At 46.3% G+C, this 20,693-nt stretch overlaps 1 protein-coding gene across 1 annotated transcript; it reads right to left on the reverse strand.

The window, feature by feature from the left end:
- Positions 1–389: 389 nt before the first annotated feature.
- Positions 390–20,677, reverse strand: NPRL2 (NPR2 like, GATOR1 complex subunit). Its single transcript, XM_077451499.1, is given in 13 exon segments — positions 390–756; positions 3,242–3,384; positions 5,683–5,800; positions 7,535–7,628; positions 12,270–12,306; positions 12,437–12,534; positions 14,930–15,066; positions 15,727–15,813; positions 15,816–15,834; positions 17,724–17,892; positions 18,200–18,291; positions 19,453–19,529; positions 20,505–20,677. Coding segments are annotated over 13 exon segments (1,143 nt in total). The 5' UTR covers positions 20,509–20,677; the 3' UTR covers positions 390–688.
- Positions 20,678–20,693: the final 16 nt, after the last annotated feature.

Consider the following 20,693-nt stretch of genomic DNA (forward strand, 5'->3'; position numbering starts at 1 on the left):
CTGTGTACTACTAAAAATCTATTTGTTCCTTCTCCGTGCTGTGCAGGGAGAAGAAACAAAGAGATTGTTCCCTCTGTACAGAGCCCTATGCTTGTCAGCACAGGGCTCTGGGATGTGATTGGACACAGCTGATTAGCAGGTTCAGGCCATGAATCATTGGCTGGGACCTGCTGACAAAATTCCTCCAAAGTCGGTGCTGGTGTGGGGGGGGGGGGGGGGTAGGGGCGGCGAGCTTAGTGATCTCTGTACAGCACTGCAGTATATGTCAGAGATATATAAATGTATAATAATAATGTTGTGACTGTGGGGAACATTAGAGTGTAAGCTCCTCTGGTACAGAGACTGATCAATACGGTCTGTAAAGTGATGAGGAATATGACAACATAATATACATAAAAAAGATAATTTATTGGTATTTTTATATATATATTTTTTTTAAGATTATAGAAAATACTGCAGACACAAGAACCTCAAAAAACGGTCTGTGGACATCAATGGCAACCAATCGGCTTCTTTCATTTTTCAAACACTGTACGGAACAATAAAAAAAGGATTCCCCCACATTGGTCACTGGAGGGGGGGGGGGGGGGCAGTTTCCCATTTTGCAGTCCTGCGGAGTCAGCTCCCCCCTCCCAGCAGTGTCGAGGGTTCCGTTTCCTGAGCATCGAGCGTTCTCCATCCTCAGACCTCACTTCATACACACAATGATGTTGGGATCGCTGTCCAGCCTCTCGTCCAACTCCCGATAGCTCATCCCTGCAGGAGAAAATGCTTTCATTATATTTCTATAGCGCTTTATCTGCTGTTGGGGGGGGGGGGGGGGGCATCCTGGGGGGGTGCTCTGTCGGGGATCATTCTGGGGCCAACTTAGATAGGAGGATAGGAGACAATTACCCTACCAGGATGTCTTTAGCGTGTATGAGGGAAACCGGAGAAAACTGACACAAGCACAGAAAGAAAATGCAAACTCCAGGTGGATATTGTCCTGACTTGATCTGAGGATTAACCCTTTACCTCCGCTGCTGTATGCAAAACTACAGTGTGCGCAAATCTGACACCCCTGAATGTGTGGGTCCCCCCCACGAGCGCTCTCACCATGTTCTCCAGGCTCCGTACGTCGAGCATGGTCGGGGCAGCCAGGTAGATGAGAGGGAGATCAATGAACGTACGTTCGCTGATCTCCTCTTCCTACTAAAGAAGCAATGTGTAAAACGTCACTTCTGGGTCCTGGTGCCCCCCCCCCCCCCCCAGTGGCAATCTGACCTCTATTGGCAGACAGGGGAGATATTGTTTTTTTATTTTTAAAAAGTCTGTTAGATCCCCTGATGTCTCATTAAAGAGAACCTGTCACCAAAAAAAAAAAAAAAAAAAAGCATCACTGGAGAGCAGTTGAGACACGGGGGGGGGGGGGGGGGGGTGTCTTTTAGACGCCTGACGTTCCATTAACCACCTCAATACCGGGCACTTTCACCCCCTGCCTGCCCAGGCCATTTTTCAGCGCTGTCACACTTTGAATGATGATTGCGCGGTCATGCAGCACTGTACCCAAATTACATGTTTGTCATTTTCTTCACACAAGTAGAGCTTTCTTTTGGTGGTATTTAATCACTGCTGGTTTTATTTTATTTTTTTATTTTTTTGTAAAAAATAAAGGCCTGAAAATTTTGAAAAAAAAAAAAAAAAAGTTTTAGTTAGTCTCTCAGTAAATTTTGTAAAGAAGTAATTTTTCTCCTTCACCGATTTGCGCTGCTGAGGCTGCACTGATGGGCACTGATGAGGTGGCACTGATGGGCACTGATGAGGCTGCACTGATGGGCACTGATGAGGTGGCACTGATGGGCACTGATGAGGCTGCACTGATGGGCAATGATGAGGCTGCACTAATGAGGCTGCACTAATGAAGGCTGCACTAATGAGCACTGATGAGGCTGCAATGATGAGGCGGCACTTATGAGCACTGATAGACGGCACTGGTAGGCACTAATAGGTGGCACTGATGGGTGGCACTGACTGGCGTCACTAATGGGCACTGATTGCTGGCACTGTATTGTAATCAGGGCACTGATGGTCAGTGCCCTGATTACCTGTCCTGTGAGGAGATGCCACCGATCGGCTCTCCTCGCCACACACTCTCAGTGTAAGGCGAGGAGAGCCGATTGGCCGCACTTCAGTGTTTACATGCAACCGGCTGTGATTGGACACATCCGATCACATGGTTAAAGAGCTGCGTGATCGGCTCCTTACAGAGATCGGGGTTGTGCCATGTCCTAGCGGTATGGCGTGACGGCGATCACCGCACGCCCTCACGGGTATATATGCGAGAGCGGGCGTTCTGGGACATCGTCATATGACGTCCTCCCAGAACAAGAGCCGCACCGCCCCGCCATCATTTAAGTGGGTAAAGAAAACCTGTCATGATAACCTGAAAACCTGCCACTAAACTTAAAAAAATTATAAAATTATCACATGGGCTTTTTGTCCCCTACAGTGGATATAAAGTCTACACACCCCTGTTAAAATGTCAGGTTTCTGTGATTTAAAAACAAAAAAGAAAGGTTACTAATAAATAAAAAAAATTATAAAAAAATAAAAAAAATAAAAAAGGGAAAATGACAGGTACCTTTTGTTATCCTGAAGAAATAGCCGTTTGTTTCTCTGTGTCCATGGGCAAAATGAATGTGAATGGAAAGGTCATTTTTAATAAAATTCAACTACATTATGAATTGTGTCGCAAATGTATATGCAAGTGGAGTTACCCTTTAAGCCTTCACATGTTTGCTATCCATTTACTCAGAGAAACCTCATCTTTTATACTTAACAAAAAAAAAAAAAAAAGGGGGGGGGAATTTTATTGCATTTGCATCCCTTTAGCTTTGAGAAAATACTGTGTGACACAGAAAATTGGAACCACTACTATTTTATTCTCCAGGGTCTCTGCTTTCATAAAATAGATCATGTTTTTGGGGTTTTATATAATCTTCAGGCCTAAAAGTTTTTTTTTCCATCTCATAGGTGAAAAAGAATAAAAACAAAAAAATTGGAAAAAAGGGTTAAAGAGGTTTGGTTGGCAAAGCTCTGACACTTATGTAAATATGCGCCAAAAATCTAAATAAATAATGAAATTACAAAAAAAAATGCCTATTGCAAAAATTGCTGCTATGTGGGTGCCCCCAGTTTTACCCACCTGCCCCCCTATATGTGCGCCATACAGAATGCCCCCCCCCCCCCCACCCCCGAGTACCTGTCTTGCAGCAGATCTCATCGTATGTGTGGCTCCCGGTGTACAGGCGGGCGGGGGGGCTCCTCTCATCACGGGACACTTTTACCGGATACTTCTGGAGTCTTCTGATCAGGTTCTTCATCAGACCGAACTGGATGAGTTTTCTGAGCACAAAGGAGGACAGAGTGATAATAAACGGGACAATCCTCAAGTACCATCGCTGCCACCCCCTCAAGTACCACTGCTGCCACCCCCTCAAGTACCACTGCTGCCACCCCTGTCACAGTTACTTTGCTGAGAAACTAATTACTTTTCCAATGTAGTAACTGAGTTACTAATGCAATTACTTTTTGGGAGAAGTAATTTGTAACTTAACTACTGGTAATTACTTTTTTAAAGTAAGATAACCAACACTGCTGGACACACATATTATACGTTTAGACTATCTGAACCTCCAGCCTCTCATCCTTTGTGGCCATGTCAGGTTCATCCCTATACCAAAACTGTAACCTCAGCCCAAACTCCGATGACATCAACAATCAACCACAACCAGCTTACAGTGTGTCCCCACCTGAGAACCCCCCTCTGACACATTTCACCCTACTGTAGAAATTGTAATTAAGCCAATTGGGGTGAAATGTACCAGAGAGGGGCAGTTGTCAGTTGGAAACATGCTGTACTCCAGGGGTCTCCAAAAGCCAGATTATTTTTCTTCAGACTTTAAGGGGGGGGGGGGGGGGCAGTGTGAGTAGAAAATGCCCTGGTGTCAATGGGAGTAAAGCATGCCCCATCATTAGTACTAGTGGGAGGAATAGTGCCCCATCGTTGGTGTAATTGAGAATAATAGTGCCCGATCGTTGGTGTAATTGGAAAGAATAGTGCCCCATCGTTGGCGTCTATGGATGGAATAGTGCCTCACCATTGGCGTTATTGGGAGGAATAGTGCCCTATCATTGGTGTTATTGGAAAGAATAGTGTCCCATTATTGGTGTCAGTGGGAGGAATAGTGCCCCATCATTGGTTTAATTGGGAGGAATAGTATCCCATCATTAGTGTTATTGGGAGGAATAGTGCCCTATCATTGGTGTTATTGGAAAGAATAGTGTCCCATTATTGGTGTCAGTGGGAGGAATAGTGCCCCATCATTGGTGTCAGTGGGAGGAATAGTATCCCATCATTGGTGTTATTAGCAGGAATAGTGCCCTATCATTGGTGTCCATGGGAAAAACCATACTCCATTGTTGGGGCCAGTGAAAAGAATAATGCTCTATTGTTGGTATCAGTGACAGGAATTATTGTACCATTGTTGATGTAGAAGGAATAGTGCCTTTTATCAGTTGGAGGAATAGTGTCCCAAGAGCCGGATAAAGGCAAACAAAGGGCCACATGCGGGCCCTGGGATGCAGTTTGGAGAACGCTGCTGTATGCCATCTGTGGTAAAATAAAGTTTTTACAAAATAGTGACGTCAGTGAAGTACGAACTGAGGTCTGTTACAATCGTCTAATATGGCTCCACTTTCTGTGCTCCAAGAAGTACCTAAGACACATTCTTCCTCTGATGACGAGACACTGGAAGGCCACCTCTGCCCCAGCCATGAAGGAATGGAGAGCTGAACTTGCTCATCCACAACCGTCGGCACAACACCATGACATCTGAATACACTGCCACCTGGACCATCCAGTTCATATTGGGTTCATCACACTTTCCTTAAACACATTGAAGATGCTAGTGAGAGGGTGTGCTCCCCTAGCCCAACAGCATCCTCCTCTACCTACTTTTTTCTTTGTATTATTGCCGCTTTACACAGTCCTTGTTTGTGCCTTGACTACAATGACTCTGATTAGGCAAGGGAGCAGAGGGTACTGAATTAAAATTCACAGGTCTGGTCACTAGTTAGATGGTATGTACCACTGACAAACATGAGCCATTCAAGTGAATAGGGTTGTGCCGTAATTACATTGCCAATGCGTGCACGGCCCTTGCACAGGTGTATGCAGCACTCCCATGTGAACAAAACTAAGTCTGTCGCAGCAAATCTACACATGGCAAGAAACAGCATGCACTCATTGGCTGAGATGGGGAGACTCCAAGGGTCTATTACCCAGTCAACAGTGTATTAAAGGCCCTGAAGAAGCACAGAAGAAATAATCTTCTCTGCAGAAAAGGGAACAATGGTCCCAGGAGGAAGCTTAGGTCCTTACACCTTGACTCTACACTAAAAAAAAAAAACAAAAACAAACTAAGCTGCCCTTCGCAGATGGGGGTTGGCCTCTGGGCTGTTTTCTTGTGCCTACTCTGACAGGTGGCTTTATAACCCAACAGTCAAGATCTTTATGACCTCCGCTGTGTCCCTCAATGAACGGTAGAGAAAAGGTAATCTTGTGGTATATAAGCAGCCCGAAAAGAAATATATAAACACACACACACACAAATGATACATTGGACATAAAGGGGCACTGACCGCTCATCCACTCTCTGCAGCTGCAGCGTATGCCGGGCGATGAGGTCACGCACAGTAGTACCGGGACTGAGACCGCAGTATAACTGGAAGACATCACGGAGACTCGGCCGCTTCAGACCTACGGAGAGGACAAGTACAGGATTTGTAGGGTTTGCCAGTTGGGAAACCTATTAAGGGCAAAACACTGATTAGTCCTCTGGGCTACACTGACCACATCCAGAGGTATTAGGCTGCATTCACACAGAGCGTAGCGTATTTGATCGTTTTTTGGCGCATTTCTATACAGCATTTTTAAGCTTGGGCATTTTTTTATTTTTTTTTTGCAAGTGATAGAAAAGGAAATAACTGAGGGGATGAGTTGACGGAGGAAGTAAAAGTTCAGTTGTTGGGTGGAGGAGGGATAGGCTTCAATTAAAGGAGAAGTCCTGCCTTGAGCGTTTTAGGCTATAGGTCACAGGAGTGCAATCTGTGTTGCACTCATGTGACCCGTTCTCAGCGGAGAGCGGAGTGATGTTCAGTGGCTTGGTTCTCAGTGCAGAGAAGCCGGGGGACAGCTGCAGCATCGGTCCGATGCTCCATCCACCTAGAGAAGTATGAATAAAAAATAAACCCCTACTTCAAGAGATTCGTTTTTTGGGGATTTTCTAAAAGGTGGACAGAGTAGGATATAGCTGGACTGGCTGGAGTAGGGAGTTCCAGAGGATAAGGGGGGCTCTGGAGATGTTCTAGAGGTGAGCATGGGAGGAGGGGATGAGGGACCTAGAGAGGGGGAGGAGCAGAGAGGATTGTTTGGAGGATATTTTGTGATGAGGTTGGTGATGTAGCTCAGAACAGAATTGTGGGTGGCTTTGTATATTTTTGCTAGTAATTTGAATTTTATTCATTGAGTGGAGGTCAGTGGAGGGATTGGCAGAGAGGGGTAGAGGACACTGATTGGAAGCCATTGAAGGGATTGGCAGAGAGGGGTGGGGGACACTGGCTGGAGTCCAGAAGAGGGATTGTCAGACAGGGGTGGCGGCCAATGGAGGGAATGGCAGCCAATGGAGGGAATGGCAGAGAGGGATGACGGCCAATGGAGGGATTGGCAAAGAGGCGTGGAGGACATTGATTGGAAGCCATTGAAGGGATTGGCAGAGAGGGGTAGAGGACACTGACTGGAGTCCAGAGGAAGGATTGGCAGAGAGGGGTGGCGGCCAATGGAGGGAATGGCAGAGAGGGGTGGAGGACACAGAGGGGAGGCCAGTGGAAAGGATTGGCAGAGAGGGGTGGAGGACACTGAGCGGAGGCCAATAGAGGAACTGGCAGAGTGGGCAGGGAACACTGAGCAGAGGCCAATGGAAGGATTGTCAGAGAGGGTTGGCTGGACACTGAGTGAAAGTTAGTGGAGGAATTGGCAGAGGGGGTTGGATTCGCAATATTCGATGCAAGAGATAGAGAGTTAATTAGTATAGGGGCGTAGATAAGGGGGACCACAGGGGGGTCTGAACCCCCCCTCCCCCCCAGAGAGTCCTGACAAAATGTGAACCGTCAATGACCTAGTAGCTTGGTGGTGTTGTTGGGTAAGAGGTCGCTAACTTTGGAAATGTTACTCAAGGAAAGGCAGCAAGATGCATATGGGAGAGTGAGCAGGTTTGAGTAGTGAAGCAAAAGACAACTGGGCAGGGCTGATACCACTTGGTGCAGAGAAATGCTGTGCGTTTTCAGCCCAAAACAGAACGTAGGGTGCAATAGAAATGTTTCTGTAATTGCAGGGATAAACCATGAGCAGATATGTGTGTATTGCATTTTGTTTGGCCAGACAGGACATCATATTTCCACGTATATCTATAGATTAATAAGCGACATCACATACCCGGCTTGCTGACATAAGACACACATTCATCCTGCAGAGCCTTGTCATGGATGAGCTCCTGAACACGAGGCGTGGTGCAATATACGTTGGAATACTTAAACAGAGGGATATAAATATAGTGAAAGGAAGTGATCATCAGCAATGTGAAACAGAAAAAAATAATAATTTAGTTTGTGCAGATCTATTTTGATATTTGCATAACTCCCCCCCCCCCCACTTGCTTTAGGTCTGGTGGATTCTAGAGAGGAGTATTGAGGCCGGGTGCTGTGATATTTCCAGGAAGCTGTGTACAGTCTGTGTTCTGTCATAATCTCCAACCTATCAAAAACTCCAACCGCTTGTACTGCGCATGCGCGGGCACAAGGAGGGCTTTCTTCTGCATGTCGAATTGCGATGTAAAAGCCATCAACTACACCAACTCCTCTTGCCTCCACACCGTGCCTGCGCGGTCCTTCTTGTAACACACGAAAATCGTGTAATCAAATTCTCCAACTGTTATGGCAGCAGTGCCCATGCGCAGGGACAACATCCCCCGTCGCATCTTCCGACCGTCTCACACACATAAACCAAAGGAGATACATGGAGAGTTAAGCAAAAAATACAGAGTTTTATCATACGAGATTCAAAGCAATGAACACGATGAACTGGGAAGATAATGTACAGAACAAAATGTATTTGCAGAACTATGTTCACACTCACATATCCACATTGTTCTGTACATTATCCTGCCAGTTCAGGGATGCGAGTCTTCCCGCACAATCTGAAAGCAAGATTGTCACATAAAAGGCATCAAATAGACCAACTGCTCTCACTTCCGCAGCACGCATTCTTTTAGTGTGTGATATGCAGGACGCACAGGCACGCTGCTGTAGTGAGAGCAGTTGGTCTATTTGATGGCTCAGGCACGCTGCTGTAGTGAGAGCAGTTGGTCTATTTGATGGCTCAGGCACACTGCTGTAGTGAGAGCAGTTGGTCAATTTGATGCCTCAGGCATGCTGCTGTCTTGAGAGCAGTTGGTCTATTTGATGCCCCAAGCGCGCTGCTGTAGTGAGAGCAGTTGGTCAATTTGATGCCCCAGGCACGCTGCTGTAGTGAGAGCAGTTGGTCTATCTGATGCCTCAGGTGCGCTGCTGTAGTGAGAGCAGTTGCTCAATTTGATGCCCCAGGCGCGCTGCTGTAGTGAGAGCAGTTGGTCTATTTGATGCCCCAGGCGTGCTGCTGTAGTGAGAGCAGTTGGTCTATTTGATGCCTGAGGCGTGCTGCCGTAGTGAGAGCAGTTGGTCTATTTGATGCCCCAGGCGCGCTGCTGTAGTGAGAGCAGTTGGTCTATTTGATGCCTCAGGCGCGCTGCCGTAGTGAGAGCAGTTGGTTTATTTGATGCCTTTTATGTGACAATCTTGCGGTCAGATTGTGCGGGAAGATTCTCATCCTCTGAACTGGCAAGATAATGCACAGAACAATGTGTGGATATGTACGTGAGTGTTCTGCAAATACATTGTTCTGTACATTATCTTCCCAGTTCATTGCTTTGAATCTCGTATGATAAAACTCAGTGTTTTTGCTTAACTGTCCATCTATCTCCTTTGGTTTATGTGTGCGAGACGGTCGGAAGATGTGATGTTAGTGTTCTCGCGCATGCGCCATAACAGTTGGAGAATTTGATGGAATGATTTTTGTGCGTTAGCCCTTGTACACAGAAAATGTCCGATCGGACCGTGTTGTTGGATAATCCGACTGTGTGTGGGCTCCATCGGACTGTTTCCGTCGGAGTATCCGACGGACCAAGTTTTCCAGCTTGGCTATAAAATTTTGCGACAACATGATCCGATCGGACTTTGTCCGATCATGTGTAGAGAATTCCGATCGGACAAAGTGCCACGCATGCTCAGATCAAATTCCTAGACCAAAGCTATTAGCTACTGGCGTGAACGTAGTCCCGTCGTAACGAAATAACGTCATCACGTTCTGAACGATCGGATTTTCCGACAACTTTGTCCGTCCGTGTGTATGCAACTGATTCGGACAAAATCCGTCGGAAAAAATCAGACGGATTTGGTTGTCGGAATGTCTGACCCGTGTGTACAAGGGCTGACACGAAGAGCACACAGGCGCGGTGTGGCGGCAAGAGGGAGGTTGTGTAGTTGATGGCTTTTACGTTGCAATCCGACATGCAGAAGAAAGCCCTTCTCGTGCCCGCGCAAGCGCAGTACAAGCGGTTGGAGTTTTTGATAGGTTGGAGATTATGACAGAACACCAGCCCCTCCCACCCACCATGATCCGCCTGCATTGCACAGAGAAGCACAGAGAGCCGGTGATGAGATCACAGGAACTGAAATAAGGTAACGAAAATGGAAACTTTTTTTTAAATAAAACACATTTGCATATTGAGGGGGGAGAACCAAGAAGGTACTAATATATATATTAGAGCGGCACGATTCTGCCTAAAATGCTTAGAAGACAGATCACGATTCTCGCAGCGCAACATCATCTTTTACACTAAAATAAAAAAAAACTGGGCTAACTTTACTGTTTCATTTTTTTATTTTTTTGTTTTTTTTCATTGAAGTGTATCTTTTCCCCAAAAATTGCGTCTGAAAGAGCGCTGGGCAAATGCAGTGTGACATAAAATATTGCAGCAATTGACATTTTATTCCCTAGGGTCTCTGCTAAAATATATGTTTGGGGGTTCCAAGTAATTTTCTAGCAAAAAATACTGATTTTAACTTAGTTAAAAAAAATAAATAAATAAAAAGTATCATTAATGTTCATTTAAAAAACAAAAAAAAAAAACATTTGGAATTTTTTTTTTAACTCACCTCTAAATGGCTTTTGCTAGGGGGTCCCTCGTAGTCTGCCTCCTTCAGTGCTTGGGCTGGTGACATCACTTCCCCTCGGCGCAGGAAGGGCTCAGCTCCGCCCCCTCCCTCCTGCAAATCATCTGGGACACATGACAGGTCCCAGATGTTGGCGCGGCCACTCACAGCGCCACTCGCGCATGCGCAGTGGGTGCCCCGGCTGTGAAGCCACAGCCGGGTGTTCACAGTTACAATGCTGGTGCTGCCGAATGGAGGGGGGCGAGCAGGGCTCCGATCCCCCGCATCGCTGGACCCTGGGACAGGTAAGTGTCCAATTATTAAAAGTCAGCAGCTGCAGTATTTGTAGCTGCTGACTTTTAATTATTTTTTTGTTTAACCACTTTCAGACGGACCATTTTGCTGGCTTAAGACCAGACCACTTTTTGCGATTCAGCACTGCGCCGCTTTAACTGACAATTGCGAGGTCGTGCGACGTGGCTCCCAAACCAAATTGGCGTCCTTTTGGTGGTATTTGATCACCCCTGCGGTTTTTATTTTTTGCGCTATAAACAAAAATAGAGCGCCAATTTTGAAAAAAGAAACGCATTATTTTTTTACTATAATAAATATCCCCCAAAAATATATATAAAAACATTTTTTCCCTCAGTTTAGGCCGATACGTTTTCTTCTACATATTTTTGGTAAAAAAAAAAAAATCGCAATAAGCGATTAGTGATTGGTTTGCGTAAAAGTTATAGCGTTTACAAAATAGGGGATAGTTTTATGGCATTTTTATTAATAATTTTTTTTTTTACTAGTAATGGCGGCGATCAGCGATTTTTATTGTGACTACGACATGATGGCGGACACATCGGACATTTTTGACACATTTTTGGGACCATTGTCATTTATACAGCAATCAGTGCTATACAAATGCAGTGATTACTGTGTAAATGACACTGGCAGTGAAGGGGTTAACCAGGGGGAGGCAGAGTAAGGGTTAAGTGTTCCTAGGGGTGTGTTACTAACTGTTGGGGGCTGGGTTTTCTTTTAGTGAACACTGATCTCTGCTCCAATCACAAGGAGCAGAGATCAGCGGCACTTGTTGCTAGGCAGAACGGGGAGATGCTGTTTACAACGGCATCTCCCGGTTTAGCCGCCCCGTGAGACGATCGCGGGTATCCCCGCGGCGATCGAGTACGCGGGACCCGCAACATGACTCACGGGGGTCCCGACCGGCATGCGAGGGGTGCCGCCGGCGGCGCGCACGCGATGGCAGGGCGGCATTAAAGATTGGACGTACCTGTACGCCAATATGCCTGCCCGTGCCATTCTGCCGACGTACATCGGCGTGTGCCGGTCGGGAAGTGGTTAAATGGGCACACCACTTTAAGAAACAAGTGTCAGAAAAAGATTTAGACTTTAAAATCGGTTAAACTTCCTGCATTTACTTGTTTAACAACTTGGATTTTTTTTTCACACAGAAGTTTCTCCCTTTGATCTAAGAAGGAAGAGTTTGTTACAATGTTTCATGTTGAAAACTTGGCAGATTGCCCAATGTTTTCTTTTGACAGCTGAGTGAGCAGATAAGTCTCTCCACTTGTTATATGAAAGAATCGCAAACTCTGCAATAGAGATTGTCAGGGGGGTTGAATTGAGATCACGATTTTAATGATTAATTGTGCAGCTCTAATATATGTGTGTGTGTGTGTATATATTATATATATATATATATACGTATATATATATATATATATATATATATATATATATATATATTTATATATATTTATATATATATATATATATATATATATATATATATATATACACACATATACATATACATATATACACACACACACACATTAAACATAGGATAGAATTGCGAAAGATTCGATTCAATGTAACACAATAAAAGGAAGATGAAGACTTCTTACCTGGAAAATGGACACGAATGTCACAACACCGTAATACCTGCAAACAAGGATTTAAAACAAAAAAATTGTAAAGTTCCCCATTACAGAACATCAAAATTAAAGTATTTTATTTCCAGATCCACATTTCCTATGGCTGATCCCCTCCCCCCCCCCCTCCCCCTACTCACATGAGGTTCTGGATGGCGATCCGCACAAGGTTCAGCTCCACATCCGCCTCTGCCGAGATCTTCTGGATGTGACGGAACCCATCGATGTACGGAAGAATCTAGATAAATGTAAACCCCACGGGGGGGTTAAGAATCATACACAACACTCAGCTTCCCCGTCCTGAGGAAGCTGAACTCTAGGTTTACTCCCCCCCCCCCCACAACTGTAGAAAAATCCTGTCCTGTGTTGAAACGGATTGCTATCAATTTCCTACAAAAACATTTATCTCCTTATTAGAACCCCTTTAAATCTGTCCGAAAGACTTCAATAATCATCATCATCATCATCATCATCAATATCAATCTCCTCTCCCCCCTGAGCTGTACTGTTTTCCCGCATCTCAGTAAGTAGTGTTCGGGGCAGAGCACGAGTTCGGCCCCCAAAACATTCAAATTTTTGGGGTGCTCGGCGGGATGTTAGCCCGCTGGGCACACAGTAAATAGGTTGTTAAGGAGCGGGACGGGAAGCCGGCCACCGCCATCCTTAACAACGGATGAGTCATCAGCTGTCAGCGGGAAAAAAAAAATAAAAGGGTTTGCCGAATTTTCCATCAATAGAAAAAATTTAAAAAAATAAAATAAATAAATCATCCATACCAGACCCTTATCTGAGCATCTAGAAAAGGAGAAAACAATATTTTTTTTTTTTATATTTTGCTCGTCCCCCTCCTAAACCAGACCAGGCCACATACCCTCAACAAATAAAAATAATAATAATAGATTTTTATAAATATATATATATATATATATATATATATATTTATTTCTGCATTGACAGTATCAATACAAAACATATTTTAAAAGAATCTTTTTAAAAAGGAGCATTTAAAAAAAAAAAAAAAAAAAATTGGTGTGGGGGACCCAATGCCATTTTCTTTTTTTTTTTTTTTTTTTTTTATTATTATTATTATTGCCAGCAATGCCTTGCAGCCAGGAAAATCAATTTACATGCTTTTTTTTTGTGGAAATTTACAGATTTTTCACTTTACAGGCACATTAGGGGAACCCCCAGGCACTATAAAGAATTTTTTTCATTTTTATTATTTATATTTAAGCATTATTAAAATCACAGAATTTATATTTATGTTTAAAAAAAAATAAAAATTGTCAGTAGCTGGGCCCCCATACCCTTTTTATGGCCAATAACTTGCATATAAGCCTTCAAAATGGGGACTTTTGATTTTTCCATGTTCGGGTCCCATAGACTTTAATAGAGATCATGGCTCGGGTCCAAACTTGTTCAGGAGTTCTGGTGCTGCAAACCAAACAGGGGGTTGTTCGGCCCATCGTTAGTTATTTGCTTCCTCTGCCATCAGTAATTTTTTGCCCTTTCTCATGTATGGACATGATTCTTCAGCCTGGCATCAATCAGTGCTCTGCTGTTTCTGAGTATTATATAAAAAAGAACACATCCCCCAGCATCCTCTTAAACATATATCTCTGCTGGTTAGATTCCTGACCCTGGGTGGTGCAGATTTTAGCTGTGCAACCTGCTAATCAGTTGCTTGAAAACACTCTAATATTATGTAATCAAGCAACTGATCAGCAGATTGCACAGCTAGATTGCCCAGCAGAAATGCACGTGTAAAGGGATACTGATGCAGATGTTCTTTCATGTGCCAGCAGGAACACCCAGTGGTGATATCACTGGCCATCAAAAGAGGCATTTATTGAAATCAAAAATACATTAATATTAAGTGCATGTTGATGAAAAGGAAAGGGGTGGGGGGTGGGTTAGGAAGGGGGAAGGCATTATAAGCACGCAATATACTTTAGCTTTAAAAATGGGATTCAACATTATTCAACCCACTTCATCTATTCCCCTTTGTTCCTCCCCAGCAGGGTGAGGGGAGGGGGTGGAGGAGCTGGACTGGCACAGACATAAAACACTCCCAGAAGGGGAGGGGACTGTAATGGCTATATGGAGGAACTGGGCTGGCACATACAGAAATTAGACACTCCCAGAAGGGGAGGGGGCTGCAATGCACATATAAAGGAGCTGGGCTGGTGCGGTCAAAAATTAGACACTCCCAGAAGGGGAGGGGACTGCAATGTCCATATAAAGGAGCTGGGCTGGCACAGAAATTAGACACTCCCAGAAGGGGAGGGGACTGTAATGTCCATATGCTGCACATATGTGTCCATGGATGGCTGAGGTTTTTTCGCTCCCGGCACAGTGACCGAGCTGTTGAAGACATCTGTGGTGATGATCAGGTGCTGGTGGGATGGGCTCCTGATCATGTGACCACTGAGACAGCCAATAACAGTGGTCTGGTGTTTGGACATTCCCCCCCCCCCCCCCCCCGACATAAAAACTAATTTAAAGGGACATTGGGGCTGGGCGGGAAGGATTTAAAATACTCGACTGCTTTTACCAGCAATTCTGGTAAAAGGGTCTCATTAAATAGTAAGCAGCTCTGTATTCCAGGTAAGTACAATGGATCTCCCACTTACCTGCTGTGTGGTTAAATCCCATTGCGCATTGCAGAATTCTTCCTTGTCCTCTGTGAACACAGGAACATCATATTCCTGGGCAGTAGGGGGCGCCGCACGCAGCTCGATCACCTTCAGGTGCATGGTGTTACTTTCATCTATGGGATGAGAACGAACATACAGCCATGAACACTTACCCACGTGGCCAGTGCTGGGACGCCGCCACCTAGAGCCCAGGGCGAACATGCCAAATGCCCCCCCCCCCACAAAGATGTATGGTTATGTGTCAGCAAAAAGCCCCCTGTTAAAAAAAAATTGAGCACTAATCAGCATGCTTACCCCCCCCCCCCCCCCAAGCATAAATCTCCCCTTCCTCCCAGTACAAATTCAACCCCCCTGCTGATACCCCCCCCCCCCCTCAAACAAATCCCCCCATCCCAAAAAAAATCCTCTACCCCTCAAAATTTCCCCTGCAAGCACAAACCCCCCCCCCCCCCACAACAAATCACCCCCCAAAAAAAATCCCCTCTTAGAACAAATCCCCCCCCCCCCCCACCATATTATCTTTTCTAGCACAAATCCCCCCAAATCACCACTTCTAGAACATCTGACAAAATGTCCCCTCCTAGAAATTTTTTTACCCCCTGCAGCCCCACGCCCCCCCCCCCCCACCAATTCACCCTGCCAACACAAATTTACTCCCCCGATTTCCTCTTGGTGCCCCTTCACCCCCCACCTCATATGGTACCACAATGTCCAGGGAATCCACCCCTCCTGCCCACCCCGGCACGGGACCCAGCAAATGACACCAATACTACCTATGGGCAGCGAGCACTCCCCGGTGGTGTTCAGCTCCTTCCGCAGGTAGGTCATTATGGGCACCAACCTCTGCTTGCTGTCCTCGTGGAGATAAATCCAGACTCCAGCTGAAAGACAGGGAAAGGGGATTGTTCAAGTCCAATGACCATGGACCTGATATCCCCTCTAGATCAACTATCCAGAGAAAACATTTTATAAATAGCAACAGGGACAGAGCAGCCCCAACAGGGACAGAGCCGCCCAACAGGGACAGAGCTGTGCAACAGGGGAACAACAGGGACAGAGCAACCCAACAGGGACAGAGAAACCCAACAGGGACAGAGCAACCCAACAGGGACAGAGCAACCCAACAGGGACAGAGAAACTCAACAGGGAACAACAGGGACAGAGCGGCCCCAACAGGGACAGAGCCACCCAACAGGGAACAACAGGGACAGAGCTGTGCAACAGGGAACAACAGGGACACAGCAACCCAACAGGGACAGAGAAACCCAACAGGGACAGAGAAACCCAACAGGGACAGAGAAACTCAACAGGGAACAACAGGGACAGAGCCGCCCAACAGGGACAGAGCCGCCCAACAGGGACAGAGCCGCCCAACAGGGACAGAGCAACCCCAACAGGGACAGAGCAACCCCAACAGGGACAGAGCAACCCAAAAGGGAACAACAGGGACAGAGCCGCCCCAACAGGGAACAACAGGGACAGAGCCGCCCCAACAGAGGCAGAGCCATGAACGGAGACAGAGCCGCCCAACAGGGACAGAGCCGCCTAACAGGGAAAAACAGAGACAGAGCTGCCCAACAGGAAACAACAGGGACAGAGCTGCGCAACAGGGAACAACAGGGGACAGGGACAGAGCCACAAAACAGGGACAGAGCAACCCAACAGGGACAGAGCAACCCAAAAGGGAACAACAGGGACAGAGCCACCCCAACAACAGTGCCGCCCCAACAGGGACAGAGCAACCCAAAAGGAAACAGGGACAGAGTCGCCCCAACAGGGACAGAGCCACCCCAACAGAGGCAGAGCCATGAACGGAGACAGAGCCGCACAATAGGGAAAAACAGAGACAGAGCTGCCCAACAGGGACAGAAGCACCCAACAGGGAAAATCAGGGACAGAGCCGTGCAATAGGGAACAACACGGACAGAGCTTCTTCTTCCATGCAGCGAGGTCTGCCGCACATCTAAAAACGTGGCCATAGAGAGATACAAAGTAACTTTGATGTTTTGTTCCTCTGCAGTTCAAAGAGATGAGCTCCCGTCTGCATACATTTAATGAACTCCTTCTTCCCCTTCTCCCATTAACCATTATTTTCCTGACCATTTTGTTTGTGGATTTCTTTATTTTTCTGTTAGCATTTAAACTTATTTGTTTTGTTTGCCCTTTTTGTTTTCAATTTCATATGAACCACTTCAATACCGGGCACTTTCACCCCCTTCCTGCCTGGGGCAATTTTCAGCTTTCAGCGCTGTCACACTTTGAATGTCCATTGCGCGGTCATACAACACTGTACTCATATGACATTTTTATCATTTATATTTTAAGAATGTAAAAATCTCTTGTAATAGGAACAGGTCATGACAGGTCCTCTTTATGGAGAGTTCTGGGGTCTATAAGACATCAAATCTCTCCTCTACCAGCCTTGCAAACTGTAAGCCGGTGAGAGCGCCCCTCCCACCTATTCTGAAAGTGATCCAGCGGCTAATTAACCGCTCAGATTGCTTTCATGGAAAAATAGAATCGCCAGCTGAAAAAAAATTAAATAAAAAATTACCGGGTTTATGGATTATAGCTTTATCCATAACCTGATAATCCACAATGTATATTTTAATCGGTCGGCAAACGCAATGACAACGTTTTTGCAGAGTAAAGAGATACATCACGGATTTTTTTCTGCTCCATATGGGGTGTACGGGGGTGACGGGGTTAATCCAACCAATATCATTGTATTCCATAATCCAGCTTTGCATCGGCCACTTCTAACACTCACCTCAAGTGTCTTCAGGTACCCGGCCAGCTTCTTGACGATGGGCTCCAGGGCGCACGTCTTGGCCCGCGCATCGCACACAAAGCCCAGATTGAAGAGCAGTGCATTGCGGCTATACTTCTTGTGCTCGATACACACCGGGCAGCCAATCAGCTTCTTGTCCATGGCGGTCCTGTAAAACAGAACATTGGCTAAAACAGAAATACCTGTGTGAGCAGCCTCTGGCGGAAGCTGCCATTCTCTGACTGCTGGACTCCTCATGAATTAAAAGGGGAGGAGATGGTAAACACCAAGTTCCAGGTTCTCAGTAATCCTGAAGATCAGGAGATCTATTTTAGAGCTTACTGGCCGTTTAATTACAATGTATTTGGAGAGGATTCATTTAAATACATTTTAAGTAACAATGTAACATGTTTTCTTCCATCGGTAACTGGAGAAGTAGCGCTCGGTGTAATCAGCTATGTACGCCGCATACTCACACTGTGATGAGTTTGTTCTGCAGTTCTGGTTTGGTGATGATGTACACCTGAACCGTGTCAAAGAGCTCCCGCGATATGTATTCCTCCGGGACCTACCGAGAGAAAAACAAATTCATTCATTATTTACCATAGTTTGTGTCTCTGCCCCTCCCACAATGGTGAGATTTCCTGCAGTAGTTTGTGTCTCTGCCCCTCCCACAATGGTGAGAATTCCTGCAGTAGTTTGTGTCTCTGCCCCTCCCACAATGGGGAGATTTCCTGCAGTAGTTTGTGTCTCTGCCCCTCCCACAATGGTGAGAATTCCTGCAGTAGTTTGTGTCTCTGCCCCTCCCACAATGGTGAGAATTCCTGCAGTAGTTTGTGTCTCTGCCCCTCCCACAATGGGGAGATTTCCTGCAGTAGTTTGTGTCTCTGCCCCTCCCACAATGGTGAGAATTCCTGCAGTAGTTTGTGTCTTTGCCCCTCCCACAATGGTGAGATTTCCTGCAGTAGTTTGTGTCTCTCCCCCTCCCACAATGGGGAGATTTCCCGCAGTAGTTTGTGTCTCTGCCCCTCCCACAATGGGGAGATTTCCCGCAGTAGTTTGTGTCTCTGCCCCTCCCACAATGGTGAGATTTCCTGCAGTAGTTTGTGTCTCTGCCCCTCCCACAATGGTGAGATTTCCCACAGTAGTTTGTGTCTCTGCCCCTCCCACAATGGTGAGATTTCCCGCAGTAGTTTGTGACTCTGCCCCTCCCACAATGGGGAGATTTCCCACAGTAGTTTGTGACTCTGCCCCTCCCACAATGGTGAGATTTCCCACAGTAGTTTGTGTCTCTGCCCCTCCCACAATGGTGAGATCTCCCGCAGTAGTTTGTGTCTCTGCCCCTCCCACAATGGTGAGATTTCCCGCAGTAGTTTGTGACTCTGCCCCTCCCACAATGGGGAGATTTCCTGCAGTAGTTTGTGTCTCTGCCCCTCCCACAATGGTGATATTTCCTCCAGTAGTTTGTGTCTCTGCCCCTCCCACAATGATGAGATTTCCTGCAGTAGTTTGTGTCTCTGCCCCTCCCACAATGGTGAGATTTCCTGCAGTAGTTTGTGTCTCTGTCCCTCCCACAATGGGGAGATTTCCTGCAGTAGTTTGTGTCTCTGCCCCTCCCACAATTCTGGATTCCCTGCCTTGGCACAAGAGCTAGCACTCCAGCCAGTACACAGTAGAGAAGTATTATTTCTGGAAGGACCTGACCTCATTATCCCTCCCCCATCCTCACCTGGTAGCTGATTTTCGGGCCGAGAGTCGGGTGGAACTCGCTGAAGAATATACATTCAATGTTGCGGCTGGACATCACTGCAAGAGGAGACACAATGTTACCATTACTTTTATCCTATGTTACATCTCAGTGATGCTGATCTCCTGCAGCTTCTTTGCAGACACTTCCTGTTATAGGGTGACAACACTCTGTCCCCGTCTCTCAATTGCTTTGCTGTGTTGTCACCCTGTACTGGGCTTCCGATGGAGTCTACAATGAGTCATTTCATCGCACATTGCACATACGTGATTCCCTGTTATCCCCATCAGGAAACCCGCCCTGAGGAACGCCCTGCAGCCCCCCCCCCCCCCCCCCAACCATCATTCCAAGACACTGATGGGGAACTAACTCTTCTCTACTCCCCCCACAGCTGGAATCCTCGGACATTAATAACTGAGCACAAATCCCAATGAAACACATCCAAGAAGTGCCCCCCCCCCCAGGAAGTCCTGTCTGTCACCTCCACCGCTCCATGACAGCCAATCCCAGAAACCCCACCCAAGGCTGAGCCAATCAAATGAAGCCTGTGGTAGCATGCTAGGGCCCCCTGGAGGAAGGGCTGTATATAGAGGTGGTGAGGGGCTCCCTCCATTATTATCCAGATATTCAGGTAGAGCCCCTCCTCCCCCCTTTAATCCCCTTCCCAGCTCCTCCCTCCTGTTATAGGGTGACAACACTCTGCCCTGTCTCTGCTTCACTGAGCTGTTGTCAGACGGGCTTCTGGTGCAGGTTCGGCACACTTTGCACAGATATGGCCCGTTCTTGTCACCCGCCCCCCCGAGGAATGCTGTGCAACCATCACTGGGGTGGGTTTAGACAGGACCCTGAAACAATCACATTGGAAACCTGGGTGACAACACTGCAAAGCAATTGTGAGACGGGGACAGAGTGTTGTCACCCTAAAACAGGAAGTGACTGATCCAGGACCAAATGTCTGCCACAGATCAGCCCCTGCAGAACACACACTGTATACTATATATACTATATATACTATATATACTGTATATACTCACTCATAGGGCTCTGCAGGCTCTCCTTACAACGGTGAGATCCGGAGATCCGACTTACAATGAAGATACAAAGTATAGAGATACAAAATAAAAGATACAATGTTTACAATGTTTCTCTTCCAGGGTCACATTATGTCTTTCTGCGTTCCAAGCCTCTCTCTCGCTCCCTAATCCACGCCCCTAAGATTCTGA

The sequence above is a fragment of the Lithobates pipiens genome, unplaced genomic scaffold, assembly GCF_037356315.1.
Source record: "Lithobates pipiens isolate NorthernLeopardFrog02 unplaced genomic scaffold, aLitPip1_a1.2 Scaffold_23, whole genome shotgun sequence".
In the NCBI taxonomy this organism is placed as follows: Eukaryota; Metazoa; Chordata; class Amphibia; order Anura; family Ranidae; genus Lithobates; species Lithobates pipiens.